At 49.3% G+C, this 15,945-nt stretch overlaps 1 protein-coding gene across 1 annotated transcript in view; it reads left to right on the forward strand.

The window, feature by feature from the left end:
• Positions 1 to 3,487: 3,487 nt before the first annotated feature.
• Positions 3,488 to 15,945, forward strand: part of LOC141981556 (carboxymethylenebutenolidase homolog) — a 31,122-nt gene continuing 18,664 nt past the window's right edge. The window contains exons 1-2 of the mRNA XM_074943198.1: positions 3,488 to 3,655; positions 10,044 to 10,266. Coding sequence (XP_074799299.1) covers positions 10,052 to 10,266 — 215 coding nt within the window. The 5' untranslated portion in view covers positions 3,488 to 3,655; positions 10,044 to 10,051. The remainder of the gene's footprint in view (positions 3,656 to 10,043; positions 10,267 to 15,945) is intronic.

Genomic DNA, 15,945 nt, shown 5'->3' on the forward strand with positions numbered 1-15,945 from the left:
TTGCTGTTTGTGTAACAGGAAGGAGCAGTCTAGCCGAGTATGGTGAACAGAGAGCAACCGATGTGAAGAGACAAATCAAATGACTGCAGACACTGTCAAAAGGTGTTGTTCTGCAAACATGAATGACACCAGTCGAGTGTTCATTACAAACTAATTTAGAACCCTATGCCACTGGAAAAAATTCTTCCATTCTAAGGCCTGGTCTACACTGGGGGATTGGAGGGTGGGATCGATCGAAGTTACGCAACATCAGCTACGTGAATAACGTAGCTGAAGGCGACGTACTTAGACCTACTCACTGTGGTGTCTTCACCGTGGTGAGTCGACTGCTGCCGCTCCCCCGTCAACTCTGCCTGCGCCTCTTGCGGTGGTGGAGAACAGGAGTCGACAGGAGAGTTCTCGGGAGTCAATTTATTGCGTCTAGAGTAGACGCAATAAATCGACTCCCGCTGGATTGATCGCTGCCTGATGATCTAGCGGGTAGTATAGACATACCTGAAGGAATATGCTCATGTCATGGTTGAGTCAGAAGCTAGCAATAGTGCACAATTAAAAAAAAATTCTGTAAAAGTATTTTGCATTCTTAAAAATGACACCTCAAAAGTGCCTCCATATTTGATTTTGACACTAAGGTCTCCTTAGTCATTTAGATATATCATATGTCATGTTAGCTTCATTGTTTGTTTCGTGCACTGTCAAACTCTTGCTGCCAAAGGAAAGCCTGAAAACTTCCACCATGTCTTTCTTTAAGCTGTTAAAATACTGAATTGCCTTCAAGGGTATGTCTACACTATGAAATTAAGACTTAAAGAACTGCCTTAAAGACTGCCAATACTTCTTTGCTTTTTGTACCACTTTACAATAACATAGGAACCTTTCATCAGCAGCCAGTACTGGGTTTACAATGGTGCTAGTCACTGCAGAAAGGGCCCACACAGGTGCCCGGACTGTGGCCCTACCCCCACTCCAACTCTTCTCCCGAGGCCCCCCCCCCTCACTCCACCTCTCCCCAGCCCTGCTCCTCTCCACCCCCTCCCAACTCTGTCGCTCGCCCTTAAGGCAGAAAAAAAGTGCCCTCCCATGGCTACCTCATTCCAGTGCCTCTGATGCCAGGTGTCTGTTTTTTTACTGGAAAGTCCAGTCAAAAGTCCGGTTACAGGAGTAACCGAAATAAGCCTCCCCACCAGGAGAGCGGGAAGAGCAGCTGCTGTTGCCTGGAGGAGCTGCAGCTCAGTTGGAGAGAGAGAGAATTCACTCCCAAGGATCCTGCTCTGGCAGATAGAGGTAGGTACCAGCTACATGCTGCCCTGGGGGATCCTATCTGTCCCCCGCCACCCCGCAGTACTTGCCCCTGACTCTTACCTCGCTCTGGCAGGGCACTGACACCCCCTCGCCTGCCCCACTGTGCTTGTCCCTTGACCCTTCCTCACTCCCAGGATTGAGCCAGGCAGCCCTCTGCCAGCCCAGCCCTGGGATCCCCCACCCCAGCTCTGCCGGTGCCTCTCACTCCTGACTCACAGCCCAGCCCTGGGCTCCCCCCCCGCCAAAAAAATTAAGGAATAGTGATAGTTGAAGGCAAAAAACCCCAACCCAACCCACCCTTTTCAGCACAGTGAGAAGAGCATCAGACTTTTCTACTGTTGTTACTGGAAGTTGTACATTTTATCCTCTGTGCAGATATTGAAATCTCAAGGGTTTTTAACTCTAATCCTGCTCTGGTATATATACACAATATATACTTTTGTTTTATAATTTTACTATTATGTAGAGTTTGTTACCATGTCCAGAACTCTTTGATTTTAGGATGCCAGAGAAATTAAACACTACTCTTATTGATCAGATTAAGACATTATTTAGTAATAAATGTAATTAAGGTCTGGCTTTAGAAAGTACTATGCACTGAGTGGTCAAAAATTGTATGGGGTTATGAAGGACCAAACTAGGCTCATATATGGGGAAAAGTTTCATGTATATTTATGCCTGCCTTTCTTGGAAGTGGATAGTTGGTCCATGTGATTAAGTTTTCTTGTTTGTCAGAAGGGAAGTATATGGACATATAAAGGCAAAGCATACAATAGCTTCATTCACTTTGCTTAAACCCCTAAAATGGGGAGGATCAAGTGATGAGGAAGGGGGAGGAGGGAGAGCAGGGAGTGGCAGGGTTGGGGTGGGGGCAGGACCTCAGGGGGAAGAGGTGGGTGGGGTGGGAGGAGAGGTTCCAGCACTCCTGCTGTAATGTCCCATGGGTCCGAGCCCACAAAAAAATAGGTTTGGGGCCAAGCCCACAAAAGGTTAATCCGGCCCTGTCAGCAGCTACTCTTTCATACTGAAGCAAAGCAGCTCTTACAAAATGAAATGCTAACCTGACTCTTTGAATTCAGAGTAGAAGTGGAGGATTTCTAGAGTGATCAGCAGCTGAACTCTCAATGGTGGGTAGATGAATGTCCTGTATGTGCACCACATTTATCAAAAAATCTTGGAAATAGTGTTACATCAAGACAAATTGACAAACAGAGGAATGCCATCAAGTTGAATGGGACCTTGCTTTGCTCAGGTAATTAGTAGTTGTTTCTAGCATGGTTAAGTTTAGAACATTTCTGCTGCACAAGGTATTGGAGAGAGGGGTCAGGAAGTTTTTCTTGATCTGGAATGGGGCACCGGTGTGGTATATTTGGGAAACCTTGATTTAGATTAAGTACAGCTCCATACTAATATAGCACCATTCCCTTCAGCATTCCTATTGACAGCCCTCTGTTCCCCAGGGCAGGAATTTTCAAAGGCACACAAGGGGTGAAAGGAGCATGTCCCATTTACTTTCACTGGGCCTGGTGTGCCTAAATTCCCAAAGCACTTTAGAAAATCCTACCCCTATGCAGTCCCAGTAGTAGCTCCCTCACATTTCCCTCTGCCTTGCCTCATTTATTGCCCACCCACTGCTGCTCTCACTTCTGTTTTCTGGGCTGTAAATACTGTTTCTTTTTACACCAGTGGGAGTCAGACCCACGCTCTTTCTCCTGGGTGCTGGAAATGGAGGACTGCAGGCTATTCACAAGCGATCTCCCAGTTAAATCATTTGGGGGTAGCCATAATCACTGGGGCAGCAGGTTGAGGGTGACAGGGCTCGCCCCCATGAGGCATGAGCATCTGCTCCGAAGACAGCCCAGCCGCGATTTTATGGTACCTTTCCCTTGGCAGTGCAGGGCTGTAAACACGCTGCTCCCTACTCAGTTGAGGGCACAAGGGTGTCCCTCAACCTCTGACCGCCAGCAGCTTGGACTGGCTGCCGGGGTGGCTCACTGGGTGACTGCCGGTTCTGTTCATTCCCCCTGAAGCAGCTGAGCAGTCACCCGGGCAGAAGGGTACTGGGCTAGCTGGACCATTGGTCTGACCAATCTGGCCATTCTTATGTACGAGACCGTTCCATGCCGGGAAGCCTCCGGCCCCACCCCTGCCCGCTCGCTCCTGTTTTGCTCTGTGGTTGTATGATAAGCGCAGGCGCCGGGACGCGGGCGCTGAGCCGAGGGCCCGAGGTGCTGGGGCCGGGGAGGCAGCGGCGGCCAGGAGCACGCAGAGAGCGCAGCGCCCTCCCCAGGGAGGCAGCCGCGTCTCCGGCCTCTGCTGCGCGGGAAGGGGCGGTCAGCGCCCTGCGCTCCAGGTGGGTGGCGGGGCGCAGCAGCCAGGCTCCCGGGGGGCCGGAGCCAGGGTAGGGGCCAGCCACGCAGCGGCCGCTCCCCCCCGGGGCAAGGCGGGGGGGCTTCAGGCCGGCCGGGGCTTGGACCCGGCTCCTGAGGACGGCCCCCCCCGCAGCGAGAAGCCCCAAGTTCCAGCCGAGTCGCTGTGAGCAGGGTGCCCAGGAGAGCCGGGACACGGGCCCGACCCCGCCGGCCGCCGCGCTGCGGTGATGCGCAGGCTGCGGGGGAAACGCGCGGGTATGGAGGGAGCCCGGCTGCGACCGCAGGGGGCAGGCAGGAAACACAGCTGCCGACAGGGTGTTGTTGCGTTTTCCTCACCCTAAAACCAAGCGGTTTGGGAGTAGCACAGGTCACCGTGCCGCCCCAGGCACCGATCCTGCCGTCCTCCCTCTGGCCAAACCGGGTCTGGCCTGCAGGGGACCTGTCTCATGTGACTGGGCCCGGGGCACTCCGCGCCTTTCCTGATCCTCCGCCAGCCCCGCTACCCAGGCAGACTCTAGGACCCTGGCGTTCAAACTTTTTTTCTGGCAACCCAGTTGAAGAAAATTGTTGATGCCCGTGACCCAATAGAGCTGAGGATGAAGGGTTTGGGGTGTGTGGGGGGGCTCAGGACTGGGGCAGAGGATTGGGGTACGGGGGGTGAGGGTTGCAGGGTGGGGCCAGGAACGAGGGGTTCAGGGTGTGGAAGGGGGACTCTGGGCTGGGGCAGGGGTTGGGGTCAGGGCTCTGGGCTGAGGGTGCAGGCTCTGGGGTGGAGCCGGGGATGAGGGGTTTAAGGTGCAGGAAGGGGCTCTAGGTTTGGGGGGGCTCAGGGCTGGGGTAGTGGATTGGGGCACGGGGTTACCTTGGGCGGCTGCCAGTCAACAGCGCAGCGGGGGTGTTAAGGCAGGCCTCCTGCCTGTCCTGGCACCACGGACCATGCTGCACCCCTGAAGCAGACAGCAGCAGGTCCGGCTCATAGGTGGAGGAGCGTGACTCTCGCCAGCAGGTGCCTTCTCCCCCTCCTCCCCCCCTGCTCCCATTGGCTGGTTCCTGGCCAATGGGAATGCGGAGCCTGTGCTCGGGATTGGGGCAGTGCACGGAGCCCTGTGGCCCCCCTGCCTAGGAGCTGGACATGCTGCTGGCTGCTTCTGGGGCACTGCACGGTGTCAGAACAGGTAGGAACTAGCCTGCCTTATCCGGGCAGCACCGCCAATGGGACTTTTAATGGCCTGGTCGGCAGTGCTGATCAGAGCTGCTGCGACCCAGTGCCTTACATTCCACAACCCAGTACTGGGTCACGACCTGCTGTTTGAAAACCACTGCTATAGGACAACAGCAGAGTGTCTGTCTCTTAACAGCCCCCTGAAGACTTTAGGCTTTTTAATAATGCTAATAAAGTGGGTTTCCTAAGAAAGTAGGGGGAGGGGAGTGTCATTGGTAGAATGTTTCTGTTGGTTTTCAAGTAAGCACAAAATCCAGAGAAGAAGGGAGACAGTCAGCATTCCCCCCCCCCCAATACTGTTACCAATCCCAAATTTAGACTGTCTTCCTGTTGGCAAGTTCTGTTAAATTATCACTCTAAAACACATCTTGGAAATATAAATATAGCATCTTTCCTACAGTCTCTATCCCCACAGCAGAAAGCAGAATGACAGAGGTGGGAAGGGCTGTAAGTGTGACAGCCTCCACCTTGGCCATCACTGGGGACCTCCACAGCTAAAAGCAGGAGTCTCTACAGCTTGCACTCAAGATCCAAGCTCTGTAATCACGGGCTGTAACAAACTCCTATCCTCTGTGGATCAGGTACAGAGGCAGACACATAACTTGCACTGACCAGTAAGGTTACATAAACTAGTTTTGCAGAAGAGCTCACTGGCAGTTTTTCAATTAAGGTTGGTTGTTTTTCTAAAAGCTATGCTCTAGGAATTATTTTGGAGGAAGTTCTATGGCCTGTGTTATACAGGAGGTCAGACTGGATGATCACATTGGGCCCTTCTGGCCTTATAATCTATGAATCAGTGAAACCTATTTGTGCTGTAAGGGCTAAATCCTCCTGCACACAGCGAGCCTGATTGGCCAGGTTTAGTGCAGGGGATTCCTAGGGGTACTTAGGAGGAGGCAATTATCACCCCTTCCCCTCTCCCAGATTGTGAAGCAGCTACAGAGCTGCTGTGTAATGGCTGCTGTGGCCCTTGGGAAGTTGCTCCCATGTCCCAGCTCTGCAAGTGCTAATGGCTGATGGATCTGCATAGCGTTTGATCCACTGGTCCCTTTCCTTCCTGCCCCACCTCTAACCCCCAAAACCTTGTGCATGGGGACAGTCAGGGAGCTTGCAGGCAGTGTGCAAACTCCATGTATGCGTTCCCCAAACTACGTTCCTTTCCCCATACTCCATTTTTGATTCAGATAGGAGCAGGACTTGCCCGAAGGCAGGAATGAGATTTTGTTGAATGTGTTGTCGCTTTGTCCTGGTTGCAATAATGAAAAACAGAGGAGTCCAAAGCCCTGAATCACTGAAGCATTACTCCATTTCCGCATCAACTTAGTTAAAGTTAAAAGTGCCAGTATTTCATTAAAGGCCTGCATGTAACAGTATAAATATGCCGTGAGCTCTGATGGAGCATCTGATGGGGCGTATTCTACAATGTAGGAGACCTTCAAATGGTAATTCCTTGTTGTTGGTCTCCGACAATAAAGCTTTCTCTTCTGTTCTATGTAGGTTCTTATGACCACCCTCATCACAGTAGTATCTGGGTGTCTACGAGTAGTGCATTAAGCAATGTGATGAACATCTGTCATGTGTTTGTTCACTCCAGGAAATGTCCACAAGGTGGACCCACAGACTGGCCAGGAGGAGGATCTCTGAGGTAGTTAGTATAAGCCATTCAGGGCTTTAAATATAACTACTAACCCTTTGGCTGTAATAGATAGGTAGAGTAGTGCATTGATATAAAAAGGGCAGAGGGATCCTGGCAGCTGTCTGCACCAGCTGAAGCCACTGAATGGTGTTTAAGTTTACACCAAAGCACAGTGCATTGTCATAATCTAGTCAGCAGTTCTGTAACAAAGTGTAGAATTCAGGACCTTTTTCGAAACACCACGGTTAGTGAACATCAGTGACTTTATTGTGACTAACAAATGCAGACACAGCGTGATCCTACTGTATTTTTTCACACTGATAAAAGTTTTTATTTGCAAGATCCAACATGCCAGACAATTGCTTCCCAAAGCTTGCACAATGATGTTGCCTTTGGGATATTATTAGAACTTGATAAACCTGCCAGTTCTAAAAAGCAAGGTGTGAACTGTATCTTGGGGGTATTATATGCATGGTATTCATTGTCAAATAAGATTTTTTTCTACCATAGAAAGAAATAGAAGTAGTGGTATACCAGGCTGCTTAATGGAATCCACTCTCCATAAGTCAGCATTAATTTCAGAGGGCTGGATTTATCTCATGGGAATAATTTATTTTTGTTAGTTAAATTTTAATGAACCAATCTGTACAAATTCACATTAAAATGAAGTTCATCAAACAAAAACATAGTTAACAGGAGATACGCCCTGTGCAACCCAAATATATATCAATTAAGAAACAGCATTAAATGGATGCTAGCAGCCAGTAAACTTGTTCCACCAGTGGTTCAAAGAGCAGCAGCAGCATTCCTAATAGGGAAGAGAACCCTTGAAGTGCCTCCTATCTAGCAACTTGGAGTCTGTCTTCAGATTTTCTTGGGGATTGTAGTTTCTTCCTAATTGGTGGCAGCTGCTCCCTCTGATGTCAGTTGCGTGCCCTTGTCTGTATCCCCTGTAGGCCAGTGTTCTGTGATGAGAGATTGGCGGGGGGAGGGGACTGCTTGCTTGGAGTAGTGCTGCAGGGGAAGTAGGCTGAAGGAAGGCATGGTGGGTAGTACTGATGTGAAGAGGGAATGAGGTGAAGGAGCAGGGATAGCAGATATCCAGATTCTAGCATTGCCGGGACTCTATCTAGCCCAGCTCCATGTTGGGTGGAACAAAGGAGGTGTGGAGATGAATATAACGTGGCCACACATTCACCCTCTGCCTAAACACGAGATCTCGCCAAAATCCGTTTACCGTTTAGTTTTATTTTTAAAGGGGTGGTGTTCACCCACCATTTGAGTGGTGAGGTCCACCTTCTTCAACTGACCCAGTCAGAAACATAGCTCAGGTTCATTTCCACAGCTGCTGAGCTTGAGGCAGTTTCCCCCAGGATCCCCAAAAGCCTTGTCTGCCCCATACTGTACGGTGGTGGAGCCGACTTTCAGTAGCCATTAAGTAATAAAGAGGGGTGGCTTCTTCCATTATTTGTGGGAAAACAAATGTATAGGGGGCAGGGACAGATTAACTCTCCTGTGGGCCCAGGGCTATGAGATTTTGTGGGGCTCCTGTATACAAGTCTTTTTCCTAATTTAAAACAAAACAATCACAATTATGGCATCAAGGCTATTAACGCTATACTAAACTTGCCTTTTAATTAACATAAAGCCATTCTATGGTAACATTTCAGTCTTAAAATATATAGAATATAGCTGAGTTAATTCAAAATAGCCTACTTCTTACCCTAGAACAGCTGTTATATTAGTTTCTTTCTGGAAGGGAGTTTGGGTGCAGGAGGGGGCTCTAGGCTGGGACAGAGTGTTGGGGTGCAGGAGAGGGTGAGGGGTGTGGGCTCTGGGAAGGAGTTTGGGTACAGGAGGGGATTCTGACCTGGGGCAAAGGGTTGGGGTGCAGGAAGGGGTGCAAGGGAGCTTACCACAGGTGGCTCCCGGCCAGCAGCGCAGCAGGGCTCCGGCAGGCTGTCTGCATGCTTTGCCCGCAAGCTGCTCCCAGAAGTGACCGTTTTCTGGCATGTCTCTATGTGCCCCTGGGGTTCCCGGCCAATGGGAGCTGTGGAGATGGTCCTGGGGGCGGGGGCAGTGCACAGAGCCACTTCTCCCCCCCGCCCGTCGGGGCTGCAGAGACATGCCAGCAGCTGGCTGCTTCCGGGAGCAGCATGGGGCCATGGCATGCAGGCAGCCTGCCTGAGCCCTGCTGCACCGGGGCCCCCTTTAGCCTGGGGCCCTGGGCTGCAGCCTCTAAAGTCCCTGTGTTAATCCATCCCTGATAGCGGGGTGTTTGGCTATTCACATCTTTGTGCTTGAATTACGTATTTCCCTGTTGTAAAGCCCAGTTCACTTTAAATTTGCCTGGGTAGCTTCAGAGAGAAATTGCCCAAGGCAGAATTGTGAGGGGAGATTCCCCCCTGCTCTCCAAAGGCACCAAGGCCCCTGTGGCCCTACTGCTCCCTCCCAGCCATGTGGGCTTGGGAAAGAGAGACCCTCCTGGGAGGAGCCAACTAGAGAGAGCTGGAGGGAAACACAGAAGCTGGTGCAACAGGGCCCTTCTGATGACTGCTGATGTCATCAGACTCCTTTTTCACAAGTCTAATTTCTACCTAATCTGAGTTAGAAGAAAAGTGTAACAGACCTGCTGGCTCATTACTGGGTACCTAGTGCTCTCCCTGGCTGAGCTGGAGGGAAAGGAGCTAGCCAGAAGAAGGCTCTATAATATCTTGGGTACAGGAAAAGGAAGTAACACGGTGAGGTTTGAAGGGACCAGGCATGTGAGCAGGAGCAGCAGCCTGGCTGCTGTCTGTGTGGAGGGAAGGCTGGGTAGCAGGCAGAATGAGAGCTGGGATTGAAGGTTGGACAAGGGGCTCACAAAAGCGGCAGGATACAGGGCCTCAGCCTATAGGTAGGAGGTGTGAGATGGCTACACATATGGGTGGCCAGAGCATGGTGTGGAGGGATCTCAATGAAACACAGTTACCCTTCCAGTGGATTGCCCCAGGCAGAGAGCTGGGAACTGTGGGTTTAATTTTGTAGCTGTTAAAGTGAGTGCCCTCATGGTATTTATTTTCCCCCAATATAGTTCTCTCCTGTTACACTTAGACTCCATGAACATTTATGAGGACCCACTGATGGCTACAGCCTGTTAAGCAAGGTGGCCACTCTCACATTTCCAGAATACCACATGGGGGGCATTTGTAAGAGCCAGAGGGTGCGGAGCGGTATCCCCGTCCAATATTAGACAAAACCACACTTGGTTTTATCCCAGTACTGGACAGGGGACAAACGTCTCAAAAAGAGGACTGCCCAGTTCAGTACTGGATGTGTGGCCTCTGTACTGTAGAGCCTAGTGCATGGAGTGCCTATACCATATGCCTCTGAGCTGGTGGTACACAGCACACCCTATTATCAGACATCTAGAGGGCATTCTGTACTACGGCAGTTGCAGTGATGCCCTGTAGTGGGGTCAGTTACAGTACTTTGAGATATATGAATCTTTGTCCTTTTAACTTCACATCAGATTTCCAGATGGCCAATGAAGCGAGACCGTGCCCATGTGACATTGGAGACAGGTTTGAGTATGGGGGCCTTGGGCATGAAGTGCAAGTGGAGCACATCAAGGCGTACGTTTGCAAACCGTCCGCCAGCACGGAAAAAGCTGTGGTTGTGATCCAAGATATATTTGGATGGCAACTCCCAAATACCAGATACATGGTCGATATGCTTGCAGCTAATGGATACATGTAAGCGATTCTTTTTTCTTGTTTTCTTCCTAAAGAGACATTCTCAAGTTCACTAGGTCCAAATTATGACCTGGTCTATGGTGTCTTCCATACACTAGGAGCAACCTTATACTTTCAGTCTGAATGACTTATTTTAGAACAAAGAAGACAAAAGAAGAAAAAGTGGACTCTTCCTGAGAGACCGCAGTATACAGCGGGTCTCCTCTGCATAGTTGTTAGACATGGCACAGCAATTGTCAGAACATAGTGGCTGCACAAGCAGAGTTCTGAGAAATGTCAAGGTGCAGTGCACTAACAGAAGCACCAACAAAGGCTGTTGTGTTTGAATGTCAAACAATGTGGGTGATTAAAAAAATTAAACAGCTTTCACTGAAATTTAATTAAACAATAACAAGAAGTGCATGTTCATATAAGGTTTTGCAAATTCTCTTTAAAACAAAACATCTTTTAGTCTGAACTACATGACGGTTTTTCTTTTAATTTTTGCCAAAAAGATGTAATGGACTATATGCACTAGTGCATTGCATACAATCCTTCTTTCTCCTGCTCCCAGCTAGAAACAGCTTGTCTCAAGCTTCTGAGGTTCATAAGAGTTAAATCCAACAGTGGGGTACCAATTTCTAGCAAATCCTTGTGCTGTAAACAGGCAGTTACTGTATAATTACAACCACACCTGGGGAGCTGGAACTTGACCTCTGCTCCAGAAAAGTGGGCCTCTGCCTAATTTTGTAATGTTCTGGCTTTGAGTGCTGGCCCCCTTTCGTGGCTGCAGCCCATTGAGGAAAATGGAATTAAAATTAATGGTAGCGAAGGACAATTGTTAATCTCAAGAAACTGAGGTCTGGTTTTGGAACTAGTGCCTATCCTATAATCTGGTTTGGCTTTATCTAGTAGTTGACTGCGTCAATCAGCAGGACAAGAATTCTCTGTTTGAATTCTGTGTATGCTCCAAAGCTTGTCCACCTTGGGTCTGTAGCTCAGTATCTCTCCACTGCCCATTAATTTCTGATCGTCTGATGTTTGCACTTCCCTCGCAAGGTGGGGAGAGAGTGGAAAGCTGGGAGGCAGGCAGCTTTTGGCTCCCTCTCGTGTAAGGTAGTTAACTGGCTGAGTACACAGAGATGTGAGCAGGGTGGGCATTCAGTGTAGGATGTGACTGGTTGGACTGGCACATTACCATCTAGTGGCAGGAACGCAGGAGTTTATTTTAAGTGCTCTCCAACCTCCTGCTCCTCCCCCCAGAGCATCACTGGGACGGAGAGCCCTTGAGCCTGAATTTCAGGGCCCTTGTTAAGGAAAATACCCTGTGTTATCTCAACAGGCTTGCACCTGTGGAGAGGAATGTGTTCAATATTTGTAGTGCAGTCCTGGGTGATAAATCAGACTATTATTTGGAGAATGAATTTAAGTGACATTACGTATAGCTCATGTTTAAATCTCACATTAAGCTTAATAATACAGGGCCATTTTGTGTCAGCATTGTTTAAACAGAACTTCCCATTACATGTCAAGGTTCCTTCCCCACTCTGAACTCTAGGGTACAGATGTGGGGGCCTGCATGAAAGACCCCCTAAGCTTATTCTTACCATCTTAGGTTAAAAGCTGCCCCCACCAAAGTGTTACACAAAGAACAGGGGAAGTGCCCACTTGGAAACGTCTTCCTCCCTCCCCCCCCCCCCCCAAATATCCCCCCAAGCACTACACCCTCTTTCCTGGGGAAGTCTTGATAAAAATCCTCACCAATTTGCATAGGTGAACACTATGGATCTTAACCCTTGGATCTTAAGAACAATGAAAAGCGATCAGGTTCTTAAAAGCAGAATTTTAATTGAAGAAAAAGTAAAAGAATCACCTCTGTAAAATCAGGATGGTAAATACCTTACAGGGTAATCAGATTCAAAACATAGAGAATCCCTCCAGGCAAAACCTTAAGTTACAAAAAGACACAAAAACAGGAATATACATTCCCTCCAGCACAACTTATTTTATCAGCCATTTCAACAAAACAGAATCTAACGCATATCTAACTAGATTGCTTACTAACTCTTTACAGGAGTTCTGACCTGCATTCCTGCTCTGGTCCCGGCAAAAGCATCACACAGACCGAGAGAACCCTTTGTGTCCCGTCCCTGTCCCCCCCCCCGGCTTTGAAAGTATCTTGTCTCCTCATTGGTCATTTTGGTCAAGTGCCAGCGAGGTTATCTTAGCTTCTTAACGCTTTACAGGTGAAAGGGTTTTTCCTCTGGCCAGGAGGGATTTAAAGGTGTTTACCCTTCCCTTTATATTTATGACACGCCCCCCCCAAATCACAGTTAGGGTGAAACGCTGGCTGTGATTTCTTCCTGGAGCTCTAGGAGAAAACAGAGTTAATAAGGCACATACACCTCTATATACTACCAAGTATATAAAGACGAAAAATATTTTCCACATCTCAAGGACGATTTGAACCAGTTGATTCTGGTAAACTTTCATGGGAGAGTGCATCAGCCACTTAGTTAGAAGCTCCTGAGATGTGTTGGATGTCGAAATCAAAATCTTGGAGAGCTAAACTCCACCAAATAAGTTTTTTTGTTATTTCCTGTGGCGGTATGAAGCCACTGTAGCGCAGCATGGTCGGTTTGCAGGTGGAAACGCTGTCCCCAAACGTATGGGCTTAGCTTTTCCAGAGCGTAGACAATGGCGTAACATTCTTTTTCACTGACTGACCTGTTGCTTTCCCTCTCAGCTTCTTGCTGAGAAACACGACAGGATGGAATTCTTGATCCAGTCCTTCCTGCATTAAAACTGCTCCCACACCACGCTCGGACGCATCTGTGGTTACTAGGAATGATTTGTCAAAGTCTGGGGCCCTTAGTACAGGGTCAGACATGAGTGTCACTTTAAGCTGGTTAAAGGCCTTCTGACACTCTTCGGTCCACTGAACAGCATTTGGCTGTTTCTTTTTGGTTAGATCTGTCAGTGGGGCCGTGATTTGGCTGTATTGCGGTACAAATCGCCTGTAGTATCCAGCCAAGCCTAAGAAGGATTGGACCTGTTTCTTTGACTTTGGGACAGGTCACTTTTGGATAGCATCCACTTTGGCCTGCAGGGGGTTGATAGTTCCTTGACCCACCTGGTGTCTAAGGTAAGTCACTCTGTTTAGGCCTATTTGACACTTCTTAGCCTTAACAGTTAGTCCTGCCTCCCTTATGCGCTGGAAGACTTTTTGTAGATGTCCCAGGTGTTCTGCCCAGGAATTTGAAAATATGGCCACATTGTCAAGGTAGGCGACTGCATATTCTCCTGATCCCGCTAGGAGACCATCTACAAGTCTTTGGAAGGTGGCGGGTGCATTCCGCAGCCCAAAAGGGAGTACATTAAATTCATACAGCCCAACCTGTGTGGTGAAGGCTGACCTTTCCTTGGCGGATTCATCTAGCTGTACCTGCCAGTACCCCTTGGTTAAGTCCAAGGTAGAGATGAACTGGGCCCGTCCCAGTTTCTCTAATAGTTCATTTGTGCGTGGCATTGGATAGTTGTCTGGGCGAGTTACAGCATTTAGCTTACGGTAGTCCACGCAAAAGCGTATCTCCCCATCTGGTTTGGGAACTAGAACCACTGGAGATACCCAGGCACTGCCAGGGGGGCGGATTACCCCCATCTGTAGCATATAGAACGGGAGATCCAGGATAGCCATTTTAGCTTGAGGAGACACCCGGTAAGGTTGGACTTTAATTGGGTGAGCATTGCCTGCGTCAATGGAGTGGTATGCCCGTTCAGTCAGTCCTGGGATGGCTGAGAACGTCGGCTCGTAGCTAGTGCACAGCTCCTGGATCTGCTGTCGCTGCATACGCCCAAGGGTCATGGAGAGCTTCACCTCTTCCACGCCACCAGCACTTTTCCCTTCATAGTAGACACCTTCAGGCCACTCCGCGTCATCTCCTCCCTGGGCTGTAAACTGACAAACCTTTAATTCTCTGGAATAAAAGGGCTTTAGAGAATTAATATGGTACACCTTAGGCTTTCGGTTGGAGGTGGGGAATGCTATGAGATAATTAACAGCTCCCAGGCGCTCCTGGACCGTGAATGGCCCTTCCCACGACGCTTCCATTTTATGGGCCTGGAGCGCCTTTAAGACCATGACCTGGTCCCCTACTTTGAAGGAACGCTCTCTGGCATGTTTATCATACCAGGCTTTTTGCTCTTTTTAAGCATCCTGTAGATTTTCTTTAGCAAGGGCTAAAGAGGTTCAGAGGGTGTTTTGTAGGTTGGTGAGAAAGTCCAGAATGTTAGTTCCTGGAGAAGGTGTAAACCCCTCCCATTGCTGCTTCATCAACTGTAATGGCCCCTTAACCTTACAGCCATATACAAGTTCAAATGGGGAAAACCCTAAACTGGGATGTGGTACAGCCCTGTAGGCAAAGAGCAACTGCTGCAACACTAGGTCCCAATCATTGGAGTGCTCATTTACGAATTTACGTATCATGGCCCCCAAAGTTCCATTAAATTTCTCCACCAGGCCATTTGTTTAATGATGGTAAGGGGTGGCAACCAAGTGATTCACCCCGTGAGGGGAGGATAGCTCAGTGGTTTGAGCATTGGCCTGCTAAACCCAGGGTTGTGAGTTCAATCCTTGAGGGGGCCATTTAGGGATTTGGGGCAAAAATTGGGGATTGGTCCTGCTTTGAGCAGGGGGTTGGACTAGATGACCTCCTGAGGTCCCTTCCAATCCTGATATTCTATGAGCTTCCCAAAGGCTTTCCATAGTTCTTGCTAGGAAATTAGTTCCTGCATCTGTGAGGATGTTGGAGGGCCAACCTACCCTGGCAAAAATGTCTGCTAGTGCCTGGCACACACACTTAGCCCTGGTGTTGCTTAGAGCTACTGCTTCCGGCCATCGGGTGGCAAAATCCATGAAAGTCAGTATGTACTGCTTCCCTCTGGGTGTCTTTTTCGGAAAAGGACCCAGAATATCCACAGCTACTCGCTGAAATGGAACCTCAATGATGGGGTGTGGCTGGAGAGGGGCTTTGACCTGGTCTTGGGGTTTTCCCACTCTTTGGCATACCTCACAAGACCGGACATAGGTAGAAACATCCTTGCCCGTTCCCTCCCAGTAGAATGACCTCCCCAAACGGTCTTTGGTTCTGTTTACCCCAGCATGGCCACTAGGATGATCATGGGCTAAGCTCAAGAGCTTGACCCGGTACTTAGTTGGAACTACCAACTGTCTGAGGATGCCAGTCTTCCTGGTGTCCACCAGAAAGGGTTTCCTTGTATAAAAGTCCTCTTTCTACAACAAACCTGGATTGATTAGAGGAGCTGAGAGGCGGTGGGTTGCTCCATGCCACCATCCAAGCTCTCTGGAGGCTTTCATCTGCTTCCTGTTCGGTCTGGAACTGTTCCCTTGATGCTGGAGACATCAGTTCCTCATTGGATTGTGGACCTATGCTTGGTCCCTCTGGAAGTGATGTAGGGGATGGGGCTGTTTCCGTTGACTGTGAACCACTCTCCAGTGGTGCACTATGTTGGGGTTCAGGCTCCAGCTGAGCCTCTTGTATAGGGTTATCAGCTGCTGCCGGTTCAGGTTCGGTGGGGCCCTCTGGCGTTGGGGTTGCAAGTACTGGATTCAATGCTGGCAGTGGTTCTGGGGTTGGCTCTGTCTGGGTCTCTGGGATTGGATCTACTACTGCTGTTGCA

The sequence above is a fragment of the Natator depressus genome, chromosome 2 (assembly GCF_965152275.1).
Source record: "Natator depressus isolate rNatDep1 chromosome 2, rNatDep2.hap1, whole genome shotgun sequence".
NCBI lineage: Eukaryota > Metazoa > Chordata > Testudines > Cheloniidae > Natator > Natator depressus.